General features: G+C 42.7%; 1 protein-coding gene across 1 annotated transcript in view; it reads right to left on the bottom strand.

The window, feature by feature from the left end:
* The window catches only part of HECW1 (HECT, C2 and WW domain containing E3 ubiquitin protein ligase 1), a 381,766-nt gene that overhangs the window by 122,294 nt on the left and 238,932 nt on the right, over positions 1-20,540 (bottom strand). The window contains exons 7-8 of the mRNA XM_034759497.1: positions 18,813-18,982; positions 2,443-2,543 (exon numbers count right to left, since the gene is read on the bottom strand). Coding sequence (XP_034615388.1) covers positions 2,443-2,543; positions 18,813-18,982 — 271 coding nt within the window. The remainder of the gene's footprint in view (positions 1-2,442; positions 2,544-18,812; positions 18,983-20,540) is intronic.

The raw sequence follows: 20,540 nt of genomic DNA, 5'->3' as shown, positions 1-20,540 counted from the left end.
GGGAGTGCGCCGGGCCGCCGGGGGCCGGCAGTGCTGGGCGGGCCGGGGGTGGTCGGCCGGGGCCGGCACCCCAGGGCCCGAGCCGACCCAGGCTGGAGCCGCCGGGGGGCCAGCCTGGGCCGCGCCTCCTCCCCCCCACACCCTCCTTACCTGCTTCAGGCTTCCCGCGAATCAAATGTTCGCGGGAAGCAGGGGAGGGGGCGGAGACTTTGGGGAGGGGGCGGGGGTATGGGCGGGGCTGGGGGCGGGGCCGTGGGCCGTGGAGTGTCCTCCATTTGGAGGCACAGAATATGGTAACCCTAGGCCCTCCAGACGTTTTAATCAGGCCCTCGAGCTTCCTCTGCGGAGCGGGGTCGGGGGCTTACCTCGCTCCACGCGGCTCCCGGAAGCAGCAGCATGTCCCCTCTCTGGCTCCTACGCATAGGGGCAGCCACACACTGCCTCCGCCCCAAGTGCTGCCCCTGCAGCTCCCATTGGCCGGGAACCACGTCCAATGGGAACTGCAGGGGTGGCGCCTGCGGACAGGGCAGAGCGCAGAGCCGTCTGGCTGCGCCTCCATGTAAGATCCGGAGCGGGGACATACCGCTGCTTCTGGGAGCTACTTGAGGTAAGCACCGCCCAGAGCCTGCCCCCCCCCCGACCCTCTCCTGTGCCCAACCCCCTGCAGTCCTGATCCCCCTCCTGCCCTCTGAACCCCTTGGTCCCAGCCCAGAGCACCGTCCTGCACCCCCAACCCCTCATCCTCAGCCCCACCCCAGAACCCTCACCCCACTGCACCCCAACCCCAGTTTGGAGCCCCCTCCTACACCCTGAACTCCTAATTTCTGGCCGCACCCTGGAGCCCTTACCTCCTCCTGCATCGCAACCCCCAATTTTGTGAGCATTTATGGCTTGCCATACAATTTTCATACCCAGATGTGGCCCTTGGGCCAAAAAGTTTGCCCATCCTTGTCTTAGCTGGTAACCTTTCTTGCAACCCCTAAGATGGGATGGTTTTGCATTACCCCCAAAACTGGTCCTTAATGTCTTTGAAGAGCATAAAGGACTGTGAGTTTTGTGGTCTCTTTCAAAAGGCAACTCCTATCAACCAATATAAAATGCTAGTAACTGCTACTGGCTTTAATAAGCATGATGTCTTTTTGTTGGTCTAGTATTTGCAAACTGTCACACAAGAGCAGCTAGTCTGCTTTTTCTGTGAAGCAAAGATGACAGCATAGGCTGCATATCTATGAATAAAAAAGAGCTTGATTATGAATTCTGTGGTACCCTTGGGTGCACACTGAATGATGTTGCAATGAATAATTCATTCCAAGAGTGCTGAGAGAAGGCAACTATGTGATCCCAATGTGAAATGAAAATTGACTTTTTATGTAGGAAGATGCCAGTTAATATTGCTCCCACATGTGCCCACAAACAGCTCCATTTTTAACTTCAACTATAACCCGAAGGGATTCATAGTAAAAATATTTCATTTGCCATCTTCAGTGTTACTAACTCACAATTTTTATTGTGAATTGCGCAATATTTGGTGCTTTTCTTAAAGCCTCAACTCCTGGAGTCACGTGGTTACATGAGAATCTCTGCTTTCATAGTAAGTTTCTGTCCTTCGTGGCTGCAGAGAGCCAAAACTGGGACTTAGGCTCCCCGAGTCTGGTGTTGAAGTGCCTAAGTGCTTTCATGGATCCCACCTATACAAATCTACAAATCACAATGTAAATCATTTTTACAAATGTAGCAGAATATCTTGAAATGCTAATATAGCCTGTATTGTCCATGGTTGCTGCCTGCACATATTCCCAGCCACCCCTTTGCTAAATAATCTCCATATCAACAAAGAAAACAACAGTCAATATTTGCTATTGGAGTGAATGGGAAAATCTGTATTCTAGCTCACAGCCTGACTTCCAGCTAAGAGAGGGTCTAGCATGGAGGAAGGAATACTTATCCCCTCAAGGAGTGAAGCAGTATCCATCTGTTCTGCAGTCACTACTGGAGGCTCAGGATTAGACCCAAACACTACTCAAATCACATTCATTTCCCAGTAGGGACATTTCAGTCAAAGGCCTTTTACAAACAGGTAAAAATGGATAGAGCTAAAAAAACAACACAGACCTTTGGTCAGAATGTCTGTTGTGAATTGAATCTGTCTTGAGTAGTCTATTTATAGATACTTGCTAAGAAAAGTAAGAGCTGAGTCTTGTTTTCCTTGTTGATATGGTTGTGATTTATGGAAATTGACCTGCACAGTGAGTGCTGGGTTATACACAAGCAAGGGAGTTAGAAAACAAACATTCAAAGCAATTAGAATTGTGCAAACCCAACAATTTTCTTCTGTTGATATTCATAAGTTTGACCTAAGGCAAAGTTTCACCATTTCCACCAGCAAACTCAGCTTTTTGCAGGAATGTCATCATTTTTGTAGCAAACTACTGGAATTTATACCTATGAAAACTTCCTTTCATTTTTGAATTTGTATGTTTATAATGTTTATGTAGCTCTTTGGCCTGTACCGAAATAAAATCTTCATCAAGACAGAGTGAAGGCTGTAAATAACGTAAAAAAGAATCTCATTAGAACACTGCAGAACAAAAGTCCAAAAGACTGGGACACTCTGTGTTAAAATTCCACCATCCTTTTTCTGCCTCAAGATCCTACTGCACTCTGCAATGGACTGAGGCTTTCCGTCCAGATCCTGCAAACACTTATGCACATGCTGATCTTTAAGCACCTAACAGTCAATAAGCCTATTTATGTGAAAAGCAATTGAGCTACTTATTATGTGTCAGACCCTGCAAACATACACGTTTAACTTTAAGCACATTTTAAACAAGGAAATAGCAATGCATATGCTCGTGTCGGGTCTCCACAGTCCTCTGTTTCAGAGGATGAGGTGCTCGGTAGTTTGTGGACAGTACATGTAGAATACATCAGAAAATGGATATTTATAAGCATATTGCTGGTGAGGCTTCTGACACATATTGGGAGGGTGAATTATATACCTTCTCCAGGACTAATGCACAAAGCAAATAGGGAATTACTAAACCATGAAGTTTTTGAGATACAGCTTTATCAAATTGTTAAGGCTTTCCAAAAAGTGAAAGCAAACCAACCAAACAAGAAACAGTTCCCCGTCCCTTATTCTGTAATTCAAAAGTGGCCGGATGGATTTTGCTTGTGATTTTAGTGAAACAATGTCAGTACTACATCAGTGAAGCAAAGCTCAAGGGAAGTCACAGATTTCAGCACTACAATGAAACACAGCTGCAGACTTGGGGTTAAAAAAGCCAGGAAAATGATTTGTTTATTGATTTGGACACAGAAGAATGGAGGACATTTGTAAAGGAACCAGGAAGATTTTAAAATCACTGCTAGAATACAGTAATTGTACTTCACACTCTATAGAGCAATCTGGACTTCAGTAAGAACTCATGGACTCAGATGTTTGTTGGTCATGTGATTCCAGTAAACATTGCTCTACAAAGTATGAAGAAAATTACTTAGTTTCTTAGAAGAAAAGTTACTTAGGCTACATGGGACCCAAAGGGATTGCTTGTCTCACTTGTGCTGAAGGCTGGCCCTGTGAATATAGCCACTACCTGGTGTGTGTGTGAGTGGATAGCAAGCAGGAAATAAAATCTACACTGTTCTAATTAACCTGATCCACTAATTACCCATAATGTTGTGTCAGTCACGGTGTGTTGCTTTACATGTCATATCAGGTATGACCTAATGCAAAATGACTGATGCAATTTGAGATGACGGGCACTCTCGGCAAGGCATATGGCAGATTGCCACGGCAGAGTTATACTTTTCCCCTTCCTCTGCTGCAAAATTAGTATTAAACACAACTGGGTGAAATATGTGGGCACATTAAAAAGCTGGAACTGCAGAACAAGTTGATATATTTGTTCTTTGATGTCTAGTGCAATTACTTCCATTTTCGTAATGGGATTGCATCTCTGCAGAACTCTGATTGCTAAGCAAAGATGGTGCAGTTTTTTAAAAATGTGTTCAGTTCATGCTTGATTCTTTAGACACTTCTTTTCTGTCTCCTGAAGAAATGTACAAGTCAGTAGGAGGGGGAAATCAGAAAAAATAACCCCAGAGCAGCTAGGAAGGGCTGCGAGTAGCCTGGTAAGGCAGAAAGGACCCTGAGACACCAAGGGAGTTTGGAAATGTGCCCACCTTAAAGCTGGGGGGAGAGTTGTGTGTTTATTTTTAACACCTAAGGAGCCTAAGGAGGGCTGTCGTCAAAGAACTCATGAAAGCCTGTTTGGAGTTTATTTGTGGTGAGAGGAGAAAGTGAAGCAGGTCACCTGCAGAGTGATCCCTGGCCATGAGGGGGTGCTCGGGAGGCATCTGGCCCAGTTAAACCAAAGCAGGATGCCATGGCTTGCAAGGAGAGCAGAGTGCTCTGTGTGATGTCATCACAGCCTGCCATGATGGAACAGTGTTAATTATGCACCATGTAAGACCCTCTGTGTTCTTGGGATTGGGGGAGAGATGGTTTAACCCCCAGAGAGCTAAAGAAGTAATTTGCTTATAAATATATTCATATTTAAAACAAGTGTTTAGGAATATTGACTACTATTGCAGAATTGGTGTTTGGTGAGAGCTGCCATCTCAGTGTTACAGGATTGTCTTGCCCTTCCCCCAGCTGGATAGTGCAGAGGGATAGGAGAAAGAGAAATGCCATTCCACTGGCCACGAGCACAATCATCAAAGGAAGGGAAGCAGAGCCCAAGTGGCATCATTCTCTCCCGTACCCATGGAAGCCACCCCCTATGAGGAGCATGTGGTTGGGGCTCTTGGAGTAAAGGGATGTAAATGGACACTGTATGGGTCTTCACTGGGGGAACAACATGACATCTTCCCCCTGAAAAAGCCGTGGGAATTTTAAAAACCATTAAAAATACTGTTCTTTAAAACAACTTTGCACCCATCAGATTTTCATGGTTTCAATGGGATAGCTGCAAAATCCTACCTCAATGCCTCAAAGTGGTGCAGCAGTGACCCTGGCTTGTTTGACAGCGAGGATAGCAGAGTGTATTCTTCAGGAGGTTCAACCAGGCTTTTAAGGTATCAGACTACTAACCCAGGGAGAGGACAGCTGTCCCCCTCCTTGAGGTTGAGTGCTAGTTAAATTGAGGAGGTAAACGCGCCACTGGTGGCATAGCCAGCGGGTAGATGAAGAAATGGCTAAAACAACACAAATAAACAGGCCCCAACTCCTTGTGCGCGCCTCGATCTATTCTACGACAGTGGTGGGGAGTTCAGTCGACAAGAGGCTGTTAAGAATCTCAGGGGCCAGAAAAAGGACTGTCCTCTCAGTGTGCACCTATAACTGCAGGACACTGATGAGAGACGATTCAATCAACCATCTAATGGAGGAGAAGGCAAGGACAGCCTGCGGCATTATTTTATCTGGAATAAAAAACATTGTGCTGTATTTCTAAACACCACGGTACAACACTTGTACCATAGCTGTGTTTGCCATTGCAGATCTCCATGCATGGATTTAGCTGTTGGCAATATTTCCACATCGGTGGCTCTGCCAAATATAGTCATTATCCAACTTATTCCCATATTTATTAATGGATCTCTATTGATAGGTACTTTGTACTCCATATGTTATCTTAATGTCTATTCAGTCCAGGACATCTTTCTTAAGATAAGAAATTAACATTACCTCAATATTTAACATATTTCTTATAGTGAACAGGGGGAAATACAATTTGATATTGTGGATACTGAGGTAAACTTATCTATTTAACTTAGAAAAACTGAGAAGATTTCAAGTTCTTCCACTGTTCTGCTGCCAAGAAATGTACAGTAATAGTTTATTCCTCGGTAATTTAAAAAGGAGGGGGTACCTTTTATTGTATACATGAAGATCTTTTCGATCATACATGACAGTCAGATCTTGGATGGATCTGAGGACATAAACTGACACTTTAAAATACTCACTAGGGTTCTGATTCTCCTCTCACTTGCACTGGTTTTATTCCTCAGGCTTCTATAGATTCACATTGTTGAAATTTCAATCAGAATGAAGCACAGTGTGTCAGCTACTGGGAGATTCATGTGTACGTGCCAGCTAATCCACACACATACTGAGCAGGAGACCTGTTAATAGTCTTCAAATATGTTAAAGGCTGTCATAAAGAGGATGGCGATCAATTGTTCTCCATGTCCACTGAAGGCCGGACAAGCAGTAATGGGCTTAATCTGCAGCAAGGGAGATTTTGGTTAGATATTGCAAGAAACATTCTAATTCTAAGAATAATTACATACTGGAATAGGCTTCCAAAAGCAATTGTGGAATCCTCATCATTGGAGGTTTTTAAGAGCAGGTTAGCCAAACATTTGTCAGGGATGGTCTAGGTATACTTGGTCCTGCCTAGTATGAGGGGCTGAACTAGTTGACCTCTCATGGTCCCTTCCAGCCCTAAATTTCTATGATTCTAGTTTACAGTAGTTGCCCTAAACTTGGCTTTCCTTAAAACATGTGAGAGAGGCTACTTTGCAGACACCTTGTAGCAAGTGTCATTTTCAGGGTTCAAGACTGTAACCTGCATTTTACTGCATGTCTGCTCCCTGACCCAATAATGGTTTGTGCATACACAAATTATTCATACAAATGGATTGCATGGGGATTTTGTGTATGCTGCTCACATATGGTACAGAACTCATGGTACACATTAAATGCTGCCTTTGCAGAATATATCTGCACCCATTTAAAAGGGACATTCCATTCCATTCCATTCCATTCCATTCCAGGGGTTCAAGATAATTATAACATTAAGTTAGCTGATTTTGATGATTAACTCCTCGTTTGTATTTTTCACCAACATTATTCTCACATCTGAATAAACATGGTAAAACCATCATGGGAGGAAAAGAGGAGAATCACAGAGACAGGCTTCTAACAATAATATAAAGGAAATTTGAAATAAATCAGAATAAATCCATTAACCCTGATTAGATTCGATTTATGTACAAATTAGTTCTTTTAAAAGATTGTCAGTGTAGCTGATGATGAGTAGATAAATTAAAACATAGGTGACAGGAGGAATGAGGTTCTTGATTTGCAGCTGAATATGCAATATAATTAAACAGAAATTTTATCTGAGATATCTATCATACCAAAGGGAAGATGTAAGAAGTAAAACTTAAAAGACTATAATTTAGTTTTGATGGCTGAGAACAGATCTAGTCTTTTAGCTGAATATTTCATCACTACGTTTTTTATTTCCAATAGTATAGTTAGTTAATTACATTTTAATGCCCCGCAACATTCGCCATCTCCATTATTTAAGGACACAGAAATGTCCACCATTCAAAAACTTCCTGTGCTTGTAATTATTGCCTAATACTATACTATTTGTCTGAACTAGACAAACTCATGGGGAATTTTTGTTTCTTAAGCAGCTGGGGCTAAATCCTGCTTGTTCCTACGTGACCGCATAAGAGGAAAGATGGCAAAATGCATACTGTGCAGCTTGTGAGCCAATGTGGATAGATATGGGATCCTGTAGTAGTGACCGCTATTGTGTTAGCAGCTATATATTGTGAATATAATGAACTGTACATTATATCAGGAAATGTAAAGTATCAGGGAAAAACAATGACTATAAATGCAATCGTAACACATCCATAACTGCTTCAAAAATACGACAGTATTAAACAGTAGCAACACAAAGCATTGCAGCATCACTACTGCAAGCTGCAGAGTGTTGGTCCATAACTGTAGAATACTATAGTACTTATATAAAGGATCTACTAGAGGACACTTTGCTCCCAAATTCAGCAGCAGTAAAGAGTGCCCTTCAGCCAACTGAGCCAGCCCAGCAGTGCTATGTTCTCCTGAAGCACAATGTCTCTTTCGCTGGATGAGTCTCCCAGTGTATATCTGAATATGTGCTGCTGTTCTAGGGCCTGATCCAAATCCTGCTGAAGTCAATGAGAATTTTTCCATTGACTGCCTTGAAAGTTGGATAGAGCCTCCAGGCACAGACTTGCTATATGCCTATAATGAGCATGCTGTAGAAACGAAAAATAGAAAAAGTTCCCCTTACATTAATTTCATGTACAAAATTCTGAGTTAGTGGTTGATAGACTCTTTAAAAATCTTCTTCTTTGGAGGCTTAGATAGTCTAACAAGTCTTCTCTTGTTTTATTAATAGCAAATTTCAGGACAATGCCATTAACAATTTAAAAGAACTCATGGAAACATCAATTTCAAACACCACTTCCACAGTTAATTATGATTTCTCTTTCATTCCTCCATGTAGTGCCTACATATTTATTAGTATCGCACAGATTAAAAATACTTTGAGGACTCCTATGGGCATTGAAGTGTGAGACTAGCAAGAATTATATACTTTTTTGGGAACAGAAATTGCAGTTAAATTGTATATGTAGCAGAATGACATATTAAAGCAATCTAGTGTATTTACCGTACTTCTTGCTTTTAATCAGTTCCTGAAGGAAATCTGAGCTGTCTTGGGCCTTCACACTTCAATTATCATCAGATATTCAGAAAATGACAGCTATACACACTACAGTTTTTGCATACAGTTGAATACATTTTGGATCTTTTCCATTTTGCTTGGCTGTTTTTTAGCAAGTGCTGTATAATGAGGCTACTATACACAAGGCTCTGTGTATGCTGGGTGAAATCAGGGAATCATTGAAACCTTTGGAAAAATTCACATTGACTTCAGTGGAATCAGGATTTCACCCCTTGTGTAGAAGCTGGACCTAAACTCTGTGGGGTAAAGTTTTTCAGTTTCTATGGCAGAAAAAAGTTCTGCAACAGATTAATTTACATTTTAAAATGGAGTGATTAGCTGAATTAAATAACAAAATGAACAGTTTAATCAGTACAGTATCCCCACTGTTATTTATTTAGGGCCATGTTGTAAATCCCTTGCTCACTCTAGGATTATTCTTGTGAGTAACCTCTTGTCAACGTGAATAAGGGAGTCACAATCTGGACCTTAGATATTAAATTGAGTTTAATTTACATCATCCCAACATTTTCAGAAGGCAAAATCCTGCAGATATTTGTACTGACAAGCCCCTGGTTACACTGTGGAAGTTGTCAAGATGAAGAAGCTGAAGGCTGTCAGCACCCTGGAGCTTTGGGAAGCTGTTTGGGATGGCAAGATAAGCACATTAGCTAGCTAATGTGTGATCATCAGTGAAATTATGTGATGTTTTAATTGGCATCTGTAGGTGATAACATCCTATGGGGCAGTTCAAACCTTTGAAACCCACGCTGTCTGAAAGACAACATAACAATACTTTATACCTGAATCACATTTTCAAGGTTATATTTATCACCATTAGCTCTAAAAACACTGACCAAAATTTTCATACCAGGATGCAAAAATTAGACTCTCAACACCATATTTAGGCACCTAAGTAGAAATAGCCTGATCTTCAGCAGGACTGAACGCCAACAAATCCCAGAAAGTCAATGGGAGCTGAACAGATTTTAATCACATAATTTTTATTTTGGTGTCTAGTTATGGATTTAGAAACTTAATTTAGCCATCTAGATTTGACAATTTTGCTCATAATTTTTTTTAAATTAAAGTTTAGATTCTGGAGCATAATTCTGTGGCCAGGGTAGATTCTTGGACTCCACAGCAAATTCTGTGCCAGGGAATCACAGAATAAATAGGAGCGCTGTCCCCTCCCAACCCCCAAAGAGGTGTCAATAAGAAGACTAAGAGCCTGAAAGAGTCACAGTGCCTTCCATGGATTTTAGATCAAGCCCCTATGTGATAAGGGTTTCATTGTAGTACAGTCTGTAGCACACTGGGTGACATAGCATGGGATTTTCAAAGATTTAAGACTATACATTCCATTGACTTTCAATGGGACTTTTGCTCTTTAGTCATGTAGATGCTTTTAAAAATCTCACCCATAATTATTAATGGCGCTCACAGTTTTTGTATGCCTTTAATAAAAAGGAAACAATCTGCTGAACGTCACTAAGCTATTTAGCAGTGTGACGGGGCGGATCGGCCCCATGCTGGTATCGAGGGGGTTAACCCTTCCCTCCTAGCAGAGGAAGCCCCACCCCTAAGGCTTTGCTGGGCATGCTGCAACTGGAAGTCAGGTATAAAGGCCTGCAGAGCTGCTCAGTCAGTGCTGGCTGCTGAGGAGGTAGGATGCTTGGCAGAGGCTCCAGCCCTTACCCATGAGAGTTGAAGAGACAGAAACTTGGACCAGAGGTCTGATGCTACCAGAAGCCCAGGGATGACGGGTGCTGAGGAGCCTGGACATTCTGGAGCTGAGAAGCCAGAGACCTGGACCAGAGGCTTGCAGCTATTGGAACCCCAGGGAGTGTCTGGTGCTGGGGAACCTGGAGACCCAGATGCCATATGGACTACTGCTGCTGGAGAACCGGTAGGAAGTGACCCAGGGAAGGTAAGGGAGTGGTACTGCCCACCATTATGAGGTCAGCGTGTTTTGGTAGGATTCCCTGCTGACTCTGTGCTGGACCTCTCTGCCTCGGGCAGGGCCCTGGGTCAGGGTCTGGTGGAGTTGGAGCCACCGTCCCCTTGCGACGGCCCTGGTTACCTGACCCCTGTTTTGCCTCTGAAGGGGGAAGCATGGACTCTGGCCACTAGGCTACACTATCCCACCGGGGAGGGGGAATTAGATGGACTCTGGCCATTGGGCCACACTACCCTAGAGGCACATTGCATGGACTCCAGGTGCTAGGCTGTGCTATCCCACCAAGGGAGGGAGAATTAGGTGGCCTCCGGCCATTGGACCACACTGCCCTAGCGGCACATTGCATGGACTCCGGCTGCTAGGCTGCACTATCCCACTAGGGGAGGGGGAATTACAGACTCTGGCCATTGGGACACATTGCCCGAGGGGCACATTGCATGAACTCTGGCCACTAGGCGGCATTACCCCACTCTGGGGGAGACAGTATATGGACCCTGGCCATTGGGCCACACTGTGCTGACTAACAGGGGCGGGGGGAACAGACGTAGGCACAGAGAGGCGGGATTACCACTAGCTCCCCCCGACTCAAGGGTTCGATGAGGTACAAAACCCACGACAAGCAGGTAATGAGATTAGTTGGGTGTCTACAAGATGTATTTGGCTAAATGATTCTTATAATAATTCTTTCCATTTATCTGATCCAGCATCCCTTTTACAACAGTGCTTAATAGCTATATTTATGCCGATCACTTAACCCACCATTAAAATGCACCTATCTTCAGGAAAAGCAGCCACCATTTTGCACCAAAAACACGTAATTAAGACAATAACAACCAATTGAAACTACAGGTAGATCAGATTGTGGGTATCCTAGTTATAGTTTGGCTGGTAATCTGGGCTCAGCCATCCTTCTAGAACCATAAATTACAAGGACCTAAGATTTATGTCTTCTCTAACAGATAACACTTTCTACCAGCTTAAATACACTGGATGGAGCTGACAGCCCATTTTTAGTGGCATATGGATGGGTACCCATTCCTGAGACTCTACCCACTCACTGGTAAATAAACAAAACACTCACGAAGCTAGCTCAGCCAAATTCCGGTAGTTATTAAGAAAGAAATATTGTCAATATGTCTTATATGAAAGTCTGAATGGCCCCGAAGTACTCTAATTGCAAACTGAGAGCATTTTCAAACCATGTTTGAGAAGAGTGAACTATTTCTTGAACAAGTATTTTTTTCATTGAAGCTTGTGATTCCCAATCAGGCCAAGTCCTTTGAAAACAAAATAAAAACTGTCACTGAAAAACCTGGTGCCACTGCTCCTCAGAATTAGGTCGATGAAGGCAGACATAGGGACTTGGTTTTAATTAAATCTTGCAGTAAGATTTGTACTGACTGCGTGATGGGCTACTTTATAGCTTGCTGTCATTAAAAACATATTTTGAAAGGACTTCATACAGAGAACATGATGCCAGAGGCATCTCATTAGGAGAGATGAACATAATCAATATGCACCCGACCTTATTTCCATTCTGGTAGGGAGAGAAGATTTGTGAAAAGAACATTCTTTCAGAGAATCATAGAAATGGATGGTTGGAAGGGATCTTGAGAGGCCATTTAGTACAGCCCCTTGCACTGAGGAAGGACTATTCCTGACAGGTGTTTGTTCAAACTGTTCTTAAAAACCTCCAATGGTGGGGATTCCACAACGTCTCTTGAAAGTGTATTCCAGAGCCTAACTGACTTTATAGTTAGAAAGTTTTTCCTAATGTCTAACCTAAATCTCCCTTGCCACACATTAAGCCCATTACTTCTTGTTCTACCTTCAGCAGAAACCGAGAACAATTGATCATCATCCTGTTTATAACAGCCCTTAAAAAATATCAGTCCCTCCTCAGTCTTCTTTTCTCAAGACTAAACATGCCTAGTTTTTCTAACCTCTCCTCACAGGTCAGGTTTTCTAAACCTTTTATCATTTTTGTTGTTGTCATCTGGACTATTTCCAAGGGGAGCTGAGAGAAAAAGGATGGGGAGAAGAGCTTATTGCAGGTTTGGGGCCAATGACGTCACAACCCCCTGCCCTGCATACAATTTCCCCACCCAGATGTGACCCTCAGCCCAAAAAGTTTGCCCACCGCTGGTCTAGTCTGACCTCTTGCACAACGCAGGCCACAGAATCCATCAACCCACTCCTCTAACAAACCCCTGACCTATGTCTGAGCTATTAAAGTCCTCAAATCGTGGTTTAAAGACTTCAAGGTGCAGTGAATCCTCCAGCAAGTGACCTGTGCCCCATGCTGCAGAGGAAGGCGAAAACCCCTCAGAGCTTCTGCCAATCTGCCCTGGAGGAAAATTCCTTCCCGACCCCAAATATGGCGATCAGTTAAACCCTGAGCACGTGGGCAAGACTCACCTGCCAGACACCCAGGAAAGAATTCTCTGTAGTAACTCAGAGCCCACCCCATCTAACATCTCATCACAGGCCATTGGGCATATTTACCGCTAATAATTGACCATCATTCCCATAATCCTGTGTGCAAAATACTGCAGTAGCAGCATTTCATGTTATGCCTCTGACAGCATGTAAAGACACAAGTCACAAATCGGCTTTTCGGCTGTGACAAGAGATGTCACCTTGGCTGTAGGATGCCTCACTGGACAACCCCATGTGTGAAAACTCTTTCACTTCACTCGGAGCCCTACTGCAGGTGTAAAAAGCTGCATACTACTCTCATATTTTAATAAGAAATTTCCATTTGCTTGTGCCCTCTCATGTAAAGCACTGCAAAACAGATCAAATTAAGAAATTTCCAACTCATATCTATCTGTAACTTGAGCTGAATGGTTCTTGAATGAAATATGGAATAACAAATATTATCAATATTACTTCTGAGACAGATGGAAAATTCATTTATTTATCCGTTCATTTATTACTTTAGGAACCAAAAGCTCTCACAAATTTAACACATGATGTCCCTCCATGTTACATTTAGACTTGCTCATTAAGTGGCAGATACATAAAATCTAGACTAAGTAGAGAAATCCCCCTAACTACACCCTTTAAATTATTTATTCCAGAAAACACATCATATTTCCTGCACTCATTAAATGTGACACAGCTATTCTGTTTTCAACAGAGTAGACTATGGGAATTTCTCATATATAAAGCTATGTCACACTTTTTAGGAAGTTACTCCTTTTTTTTGAGACACTCAAGCACCGGCACACTAGATATAATCATTATTGCCACTTTTCAGATGCAGACCGTAAAGCATTTTACAAAGGTAGGTAAATATAATTTTGCTCATTGTTAAAAAGGAACAATAGGTTTGTAGTTAAGGCACTAAATTGGGGTTTAGCCAATCTGTGTTCAATTCCTGACCTGACTACGTGTTTCCTGTGTGATCTGGGGCAAATCACTTAAGCCAAGCTTTTCAAAGTGGCCGGTGATTTCAGGTGCCTCAATTTTGGGATGTTTAAAGGCAGATACCTTAAAGGGGCCTAATTTTCATAAAGTTCTGAGCACGTATCCTCTGAAAAAATCAGACCCCTTTATGATGTCTCATGCTGGTCACCCCAAATTTAAGCCTCCTAAAATCATTAGTTGTTTTTGAAAATCTTGGCCTTAATTTCTCTGTGCCTCAATTTTCCATCTGTAAAATGAGGTAACACTACTTTCTTTCTCCATCACCATTTGCCTGTCCTGTCGTTTAGACTGTAAGCTGTTCAGTCAAGGACTGTCTTTATGTTTATACAGCGTGAATCACAATGGAGCTCGTGTCTTGACTGGGATGTGTCAATGTTATCAGAATATTAATAATACAGATGGTTAAATTGAGGCCCAGAAACATTATCCAAAATCAGCACGAAAGCAGAATTGGGAATATAATCCATATCTCCAGACTCCCATTCATGTGTGCTGTGCTATAGCTCTCACATTAACCAGACACATAGCTGCAAGTATATCTCTCCCTGTAGTATTCTTATTTCTAAGCTAGAAGCTACTGGGGAAAAAAAATTCACACTAGGACGTGGACTCAAAGCTAAAGCTGACAGCATACATATAGGGGACCAGAAAGATTGCTGCATCACTAGGGGTGCAACCTTTGCAAGAGAAATTAAACCAAGGTCCTTTCTGCCTTTCTCTAGTGGCTGTTCAGATGAAAGCTGAAGATCCCATAAATATTGTCTAAAAGGTAACTCTCAACACCTGGCTAAAGTCAGTGTAATGAGGCGGCCTGGCTCCCAGCCTCCCCAGAAAGGGACGAGCCTCTCTGGATGCCAAAGTGGGCGGAGCCACTGGAGCCTGCACCCGCCTCCCAAAGGTCAAAGCGCAGGACCGGAAGTATAAAAGCCGCATCCCAGGGCTCAGAAGCTGCCTGGCTGCCGGAGAAGCCAGATGCTGGGGGCCTAGCTCCCACTGGGGAGACTTCAGCCTGTGACCGACCTGAGGACTGGCCATACCAGTCAAGGCCTGAGGACGACCAGACCCCGGAGAAGCTGTTAAGTCGACCGGAGAGAAGCGACCCAGAGGAGCTGCCAAGCCTACCGCTCGCCCAAGTACCCTGAGGAGCCCATGGTGCTTGATTCCGTGGAGGACACTGACCAGACGCAGGTACTGCTAGAAGGGGAAGTAGGAAGTAGCCCCGGGGCAGCCGACCCTAGTCTGGCTGCGGCACACCCAGAGCTGATGTCAGTGTGTTGGAGCCAAGATCCCCACTGACACAGCAGCAGGCTGCCTGCCACTGTTAGGGCCCCGGGCTGGGACGCAGTGGAGTGGGTGGGCCTGCATCCACCCTGCCACCCCACTTACGGGTGGCAGTCTCCCCCTTGCTCCAGACGCCAGAACCTGGAGTCTGGGCTTGTTCCTGAACTATTTTGCTCAGCCCCTGCCTGAGGGCCTGAGCTCCAGACTGTGTGTTGCCCTGACCCAGGGCCCGGGCCTGATACTGGAACTATTTGCTCAGCCCCTGCCTGAGGGCCTGAGCCCTTGACTGTTTCTTGCCTCAACCGGCTAGTTCCCAGTGAACCTCAGTAGTGAGGCGGCCTGGCTCCCAGCTGCCCCAGAGAGGGGCGACCCTAACAAACCCCTTTACACGTGGTACCAGAAGTGGGGATTAGATCCCCTGATCCCTGTGAGGAAGGATCTGAGGAGACGTGCCCAGGCAACCATGGACATGGAGAAGCTTATTAAATTCTTAGCGGAGAGCCAACAGCAGCAGCAGGTGGCCCAGCAGCAGCAGGCGGCACAGCAGCAGCAGGCCACCACCCAGCTCCAGCAGCAGCAGCAACTGGTCCAGCAGTTTGGGACACAACAGCAGCAGCTGATTCTGGAACTGGGACGCCAGAACCGGGACCACCAGCAACAATGCCTGCACCAGGAACACATGGTGAAATACCAGTCTGTGTGTGAGCTAATGATGATCACAACATGTCTATCAAATTTTCTTAGCGAAGCAGCAAGTACCAAGGCCAAATTCACAGTGGTTGCAATCTCTCTCAAGTTCACAGAGTTGCAGCTGTCTATAGCTGTGGTGAATTACATGCCCAGTATTTAATTCATCACTGAGCACAGTGCTCTGGGATATAAGACGTATGGAAGGTGCTATACTGTATGAAATCTAAGTGTACTAGTTAAATATATGGAACAACCTAGTATATATCCAGGGAACATTAGGGTACATGAATGTTAGGCAGTGAATGAATCATTTCCTCACACTCTGCATGACTTTACTATGGTGGATAGCACCTACAAAATTTGAGCCAATTTCTGCTCTTGGTTAGTTATGAGTTTGGCCAGGCATAACAGAGCAGACTTAAGACCCCAATCTGCAGACATTTATAATGACTGTACAGTCCTCTTCCCCTCACTCAACCCCCACCCCTGAATTTTGAGGTGAGGTGAGCAAATATCCCAAACTAGACTTATTATTCAATTAAGAAAAAGGAACATCTGGTTGCTATTTACACAAAGCAGTTACACAATGACAGTGCACCTTATAAAAACTAACCCATCTAAAATGAATTCAGGACCTAAAACATTTTCATGGGGAAAAAACCCACACCTGATTTTTATGTACTGTGGGCCTGATTCTTCTGAACACAGAGTTGGTATAAAATGCTGCCATTCTGGTTTGATAGCATTCCAGCTCTCCTTACACAAAGTGAAAGGCAACGGAGAATCAGGCCCAATAACTTTTAGTCAGTGGAAAGTGACGCTAGTTTTTCATTGCTAATTCATGGACAAGTGGATGAAGATTTCAGGTTACTGGTGCCTGGGGAACAGAGAATGTATTACTGGTCCGTGGCAGCTAAATGTCTTCATATTGGCTGCAGAGAAGGCAGGAACGGAGTATGCTGACAGACACCACAATTGATTAGAATTTCTTAGTCATGCAGGCTAACAGTACTAAAGATGAGATGCGTTTTTTTTTGTTTTTGTAGTTGTTGTTGTTGTTGTTCAAGCCCCAATTAGACTATCTCATTGTTTTTCCTCCATCACTCCAAAACTCTGTCTGAAATGGAACGTCACTGAGCAAACTCGGACATCCCAGCATGACTTGAGGAAGGAGCGCTGACAAACTGTCAGAGCAGCAGCCAGTCTCAGAGGGCCTGTGTCTCATTTACACTAAAGCCATTTTATACTGCTCTGGTAATGCAAAGGGGCCTAAAAGCTAAAGTAAATCATATTTAACTGTATTGACTTGGGAGGGAGCAGAGTTAGGTTTGTACTGAATGCTTCAGAAAATCCCACTCAGTCTCCATGAATACAGCCACTTCATCACTCTTTGCACAGGGACAGCATGTGCCTCCACTCCAAGTGTTGCCAGCTACACCAGTTAATACCGAATGAAGGATTCAGGCCATGTCCCTGTCCATTCCTCTGGGGTATCAAGTACTGGTACATGGCTATACTCAGTCCTTGTGATTCCTAATGCTATACATCTCCTGTGCAGGAGCGTGCAGTCACTGTTCTTTGGATCTCTTCCCCCTCACCTTTGGCATAGGATTCAACACAGATTAGTCCAAAACTATTTTCCAGTTTATATTTAATTTGGATCCATTTATTTGGTTTGGTTTTTTTTTTTTTACCATTTTTCTGAAATGGAACTAATTGGCCCAATAGGGAACACCGGTAAATCAGGCCCTTTGTGTTTAGTGCCCTTAGTTTACTACAGAGGTGCTGTATGCTGCTGTTTCAGGTGTACTTTAAAAGCAGCTGGCAACGGTGAAATGCATTAAGTTCTCACTGGTGCCTATTGAATCCATTCAAGCAGGTGCAGCTGACTTCAGAGTATTTCTTCCAGGTGATGGGCAAATCTGCCTCTAATTTACATTACCACTGACATTTTTCAATCACACACATCCGTTTTTGATTGCATGCTGCAACTGTAGCACCTCACACAATGTTCTCTCTCTATTTTCATAACTACAAGACTTCAATCAGTCTAAGAGCAGTTTTCAAAAACAACCAATTATATTTTTCAATGCTGGGTGATGCCTATCTTCAATAATGATTTTTTAAAATACAATAAAAAATGCCTTAAAATACAATATGTACGGAAAGTATTAATCTAACATTCATCTTCATAGAAAATTAGGCCTTTGGCATTAATAAATTTAGGATTGTCATGGAACAAGAACAATCAGTTAAATCACAATTTTAACCACGTTGACCTATGGGCCAGATATTTTTTATAAGGCTTATGGAGTGCTTCTGAGCCAGACTTCCCCATGATGCTTTCGAAGTCATGTCAAGAACAATGCTAGCCTGCTAGAAATGATTGGGTCAAGAATCGGTAACTAGGGAATAAGTATTTTGGTATTGTACTAAACAAATAGGCGCTTAAATTAGCAAAAATCTGATGTACAAAACAAATAAACAGATTCAAATACACTGGAAATGTATGGGTAAAATATATTTCTGTCTCTGAAAAAGAGAAAATAAGTGAAGATGAAACTGTATGCAGTCCTATAATTGTACCAAACTGTCAGTTAACCTTAGAACAAAATGAGACTATAGAGCAAGCTGTTTGACTCAGGCTGAAAAGGGGGTTACATATAAATTTTCTGGGTATGTATTTTTCTATTGAGCACTAAAAGTAGTTAAAATACATTTGATCAAGTTGACTGATTTAAGGTCTATTACATTTAAAAATAAAACCCTGATTGGTAACAAACAAGAAGCAGGGGTGTTGTTGTTGTTTTGTTTTTTTAATGTACTGTTGATTGAGATATGATCAGGCTTATTTCCAGGTTCTAAGAACATGTTATAAACAAAGGGGTAAAAAAGAATAGAGCAGTCTAGAGAATGGGAGATACTCCGCTACCTACCTCTCCTTGCCAGATAGGGTTCACAGTATTACATGTGATCTTGGATCTCTTCTCCTGTCCATGGTGAGGAAGTGCTGGGAAGATGCTGTGCTTTCCAGGCTGAATGGAAATCTTCAGGTATGGGTCTGGGTTGAAGAACATTCCTTTCTTCAGACCCAAAGCCTGGAAATCTGCAAAAAGGTGAATATTCTGATTAGCAATCACATTCCAATTAGTGCACTGGAAAGCCAGCAGAACTACATGGGGAACTAATGACAAATTAAAAAGTAAAGGAGGAACATGAAAAATTCTACTACATTATTTCTACATTACTTGTATTGTAACATAAAACCAAACCATAACAAATAATTTCAATAACACCTAGGATTTATAAAGTACTTTAAAACTGAAGTACAAGCACTAATCCTCCCATCTATGGAGCAAGTAAAAATTAGTTTGTAATTAAGGCACAAGAATGGGAGTCAAAATAAAAGAATTCCCTTCTTTGCCAAAGACTTTGTGTGATTAAGGGAAAGTCACTTAAATTCTTTGGGTGAAATCCTGACCCCACTGAAACAAAACTCTTAATTGACTTCAATGAGACCAAAACGTCACCTTTTGTGAATTCATTTTCCTTTTGTAAAAGGTTCCCAATAAATTCTCTCTCAAAAAGTGTTCTGTGCATATTTATTTACATTTTTAAAAGAACTATCCTTAGTCAAGATCACATTCCTTTTGGTTGTGCTTTCTGCAGAGACAGAGAGTTGAGTAATTGATGATTGGCAAGTTTCTGCTGAAAACACCTCAGTTTCATCCTTTAGAATTTGCGGAAACTGAATTTTAGATTTGCACATGGAAATACTCACACTTAAAGCGCTTGTGTATTCATCTAACTTTGGAACAGAACTAATACCATGTGAATTATCTAACCAATCACAACCAAGTTTAATTTCAAACACTCGTGATCAACTGATTGAGGAAAAAAAAATCTGAATTTGACTAATGAATAAATTCAGGAAAATCATGATCTGCTCAAAGATACTCCACAGGCAAAAGGAGAAGCTAAATTTGTCAAGATTCACTTAATTCTATTTGATACATTCAGTTAAGCTGCAGTAGGTGAAATGCACAATATTCCTTATGAAATATTCCTTGTAAATATTTTTGATGCTCTCTTGCATGGATAAGCTAGAACTCATTTGAATCCTGTATGTTAGAATATAATGCTTTATTGTTTTTTTTTTACAATAAAAGCATCATTGTTCAACATTAATTTTATTGCAATATTTTATTATGCAATGCATTGTTTTTTTATTTTTGTATAGTATATAATACAGTTCAAATTTTCAAACACAAAATTTGTTTCCTAAATCTAACATTCATCTAAATATGGCTTCAGGCACCCACATTTGGTCAACTGGGCTTGGAAGTTTTGGCTGTATGATACCATATGGTTTTTAAAATATTGCTGCTTAATGGGAGCTTTTTTCCCCACTTTAAATAAGTACTTCTTTGTACTGGTGGAGCTTCTTCTAAGCAAATCTAGGAAAGTACCTGCCTACCATTTCAAATCTTAGAGCGGGATTTTTAGCTACACAACTCCCAGGGGCTTTACTGTGAGTCATGCAGATGTAGGGTTACCATATTTTGTGCCTCCAAATGGAGGACACTCCCCGGGGCCCCGGCCCCGCCCCCAGCCCCGCCCACGCCCCCGCCCCAACTCCGCCCCCTCCCAAAGTTTCCCCCCCC

This window comes from Trachemys scripta, chromosome 2 (genome assembly GCF_013100865.1).
Source record: "Trachemys scripta elegans isolate TJP31775 chromosome 2, CAS_Tse_1.0, whole genome shotgun sequence".
NCBI classification, from domain to species: Eukaryota; Metazoa; Chordata; order Testudines; family Emydidae; genus Trachemys; species Trachemys scripta.
This window is presented reverse-complemented; position numbering and strand designations above follow the sequence as displayed.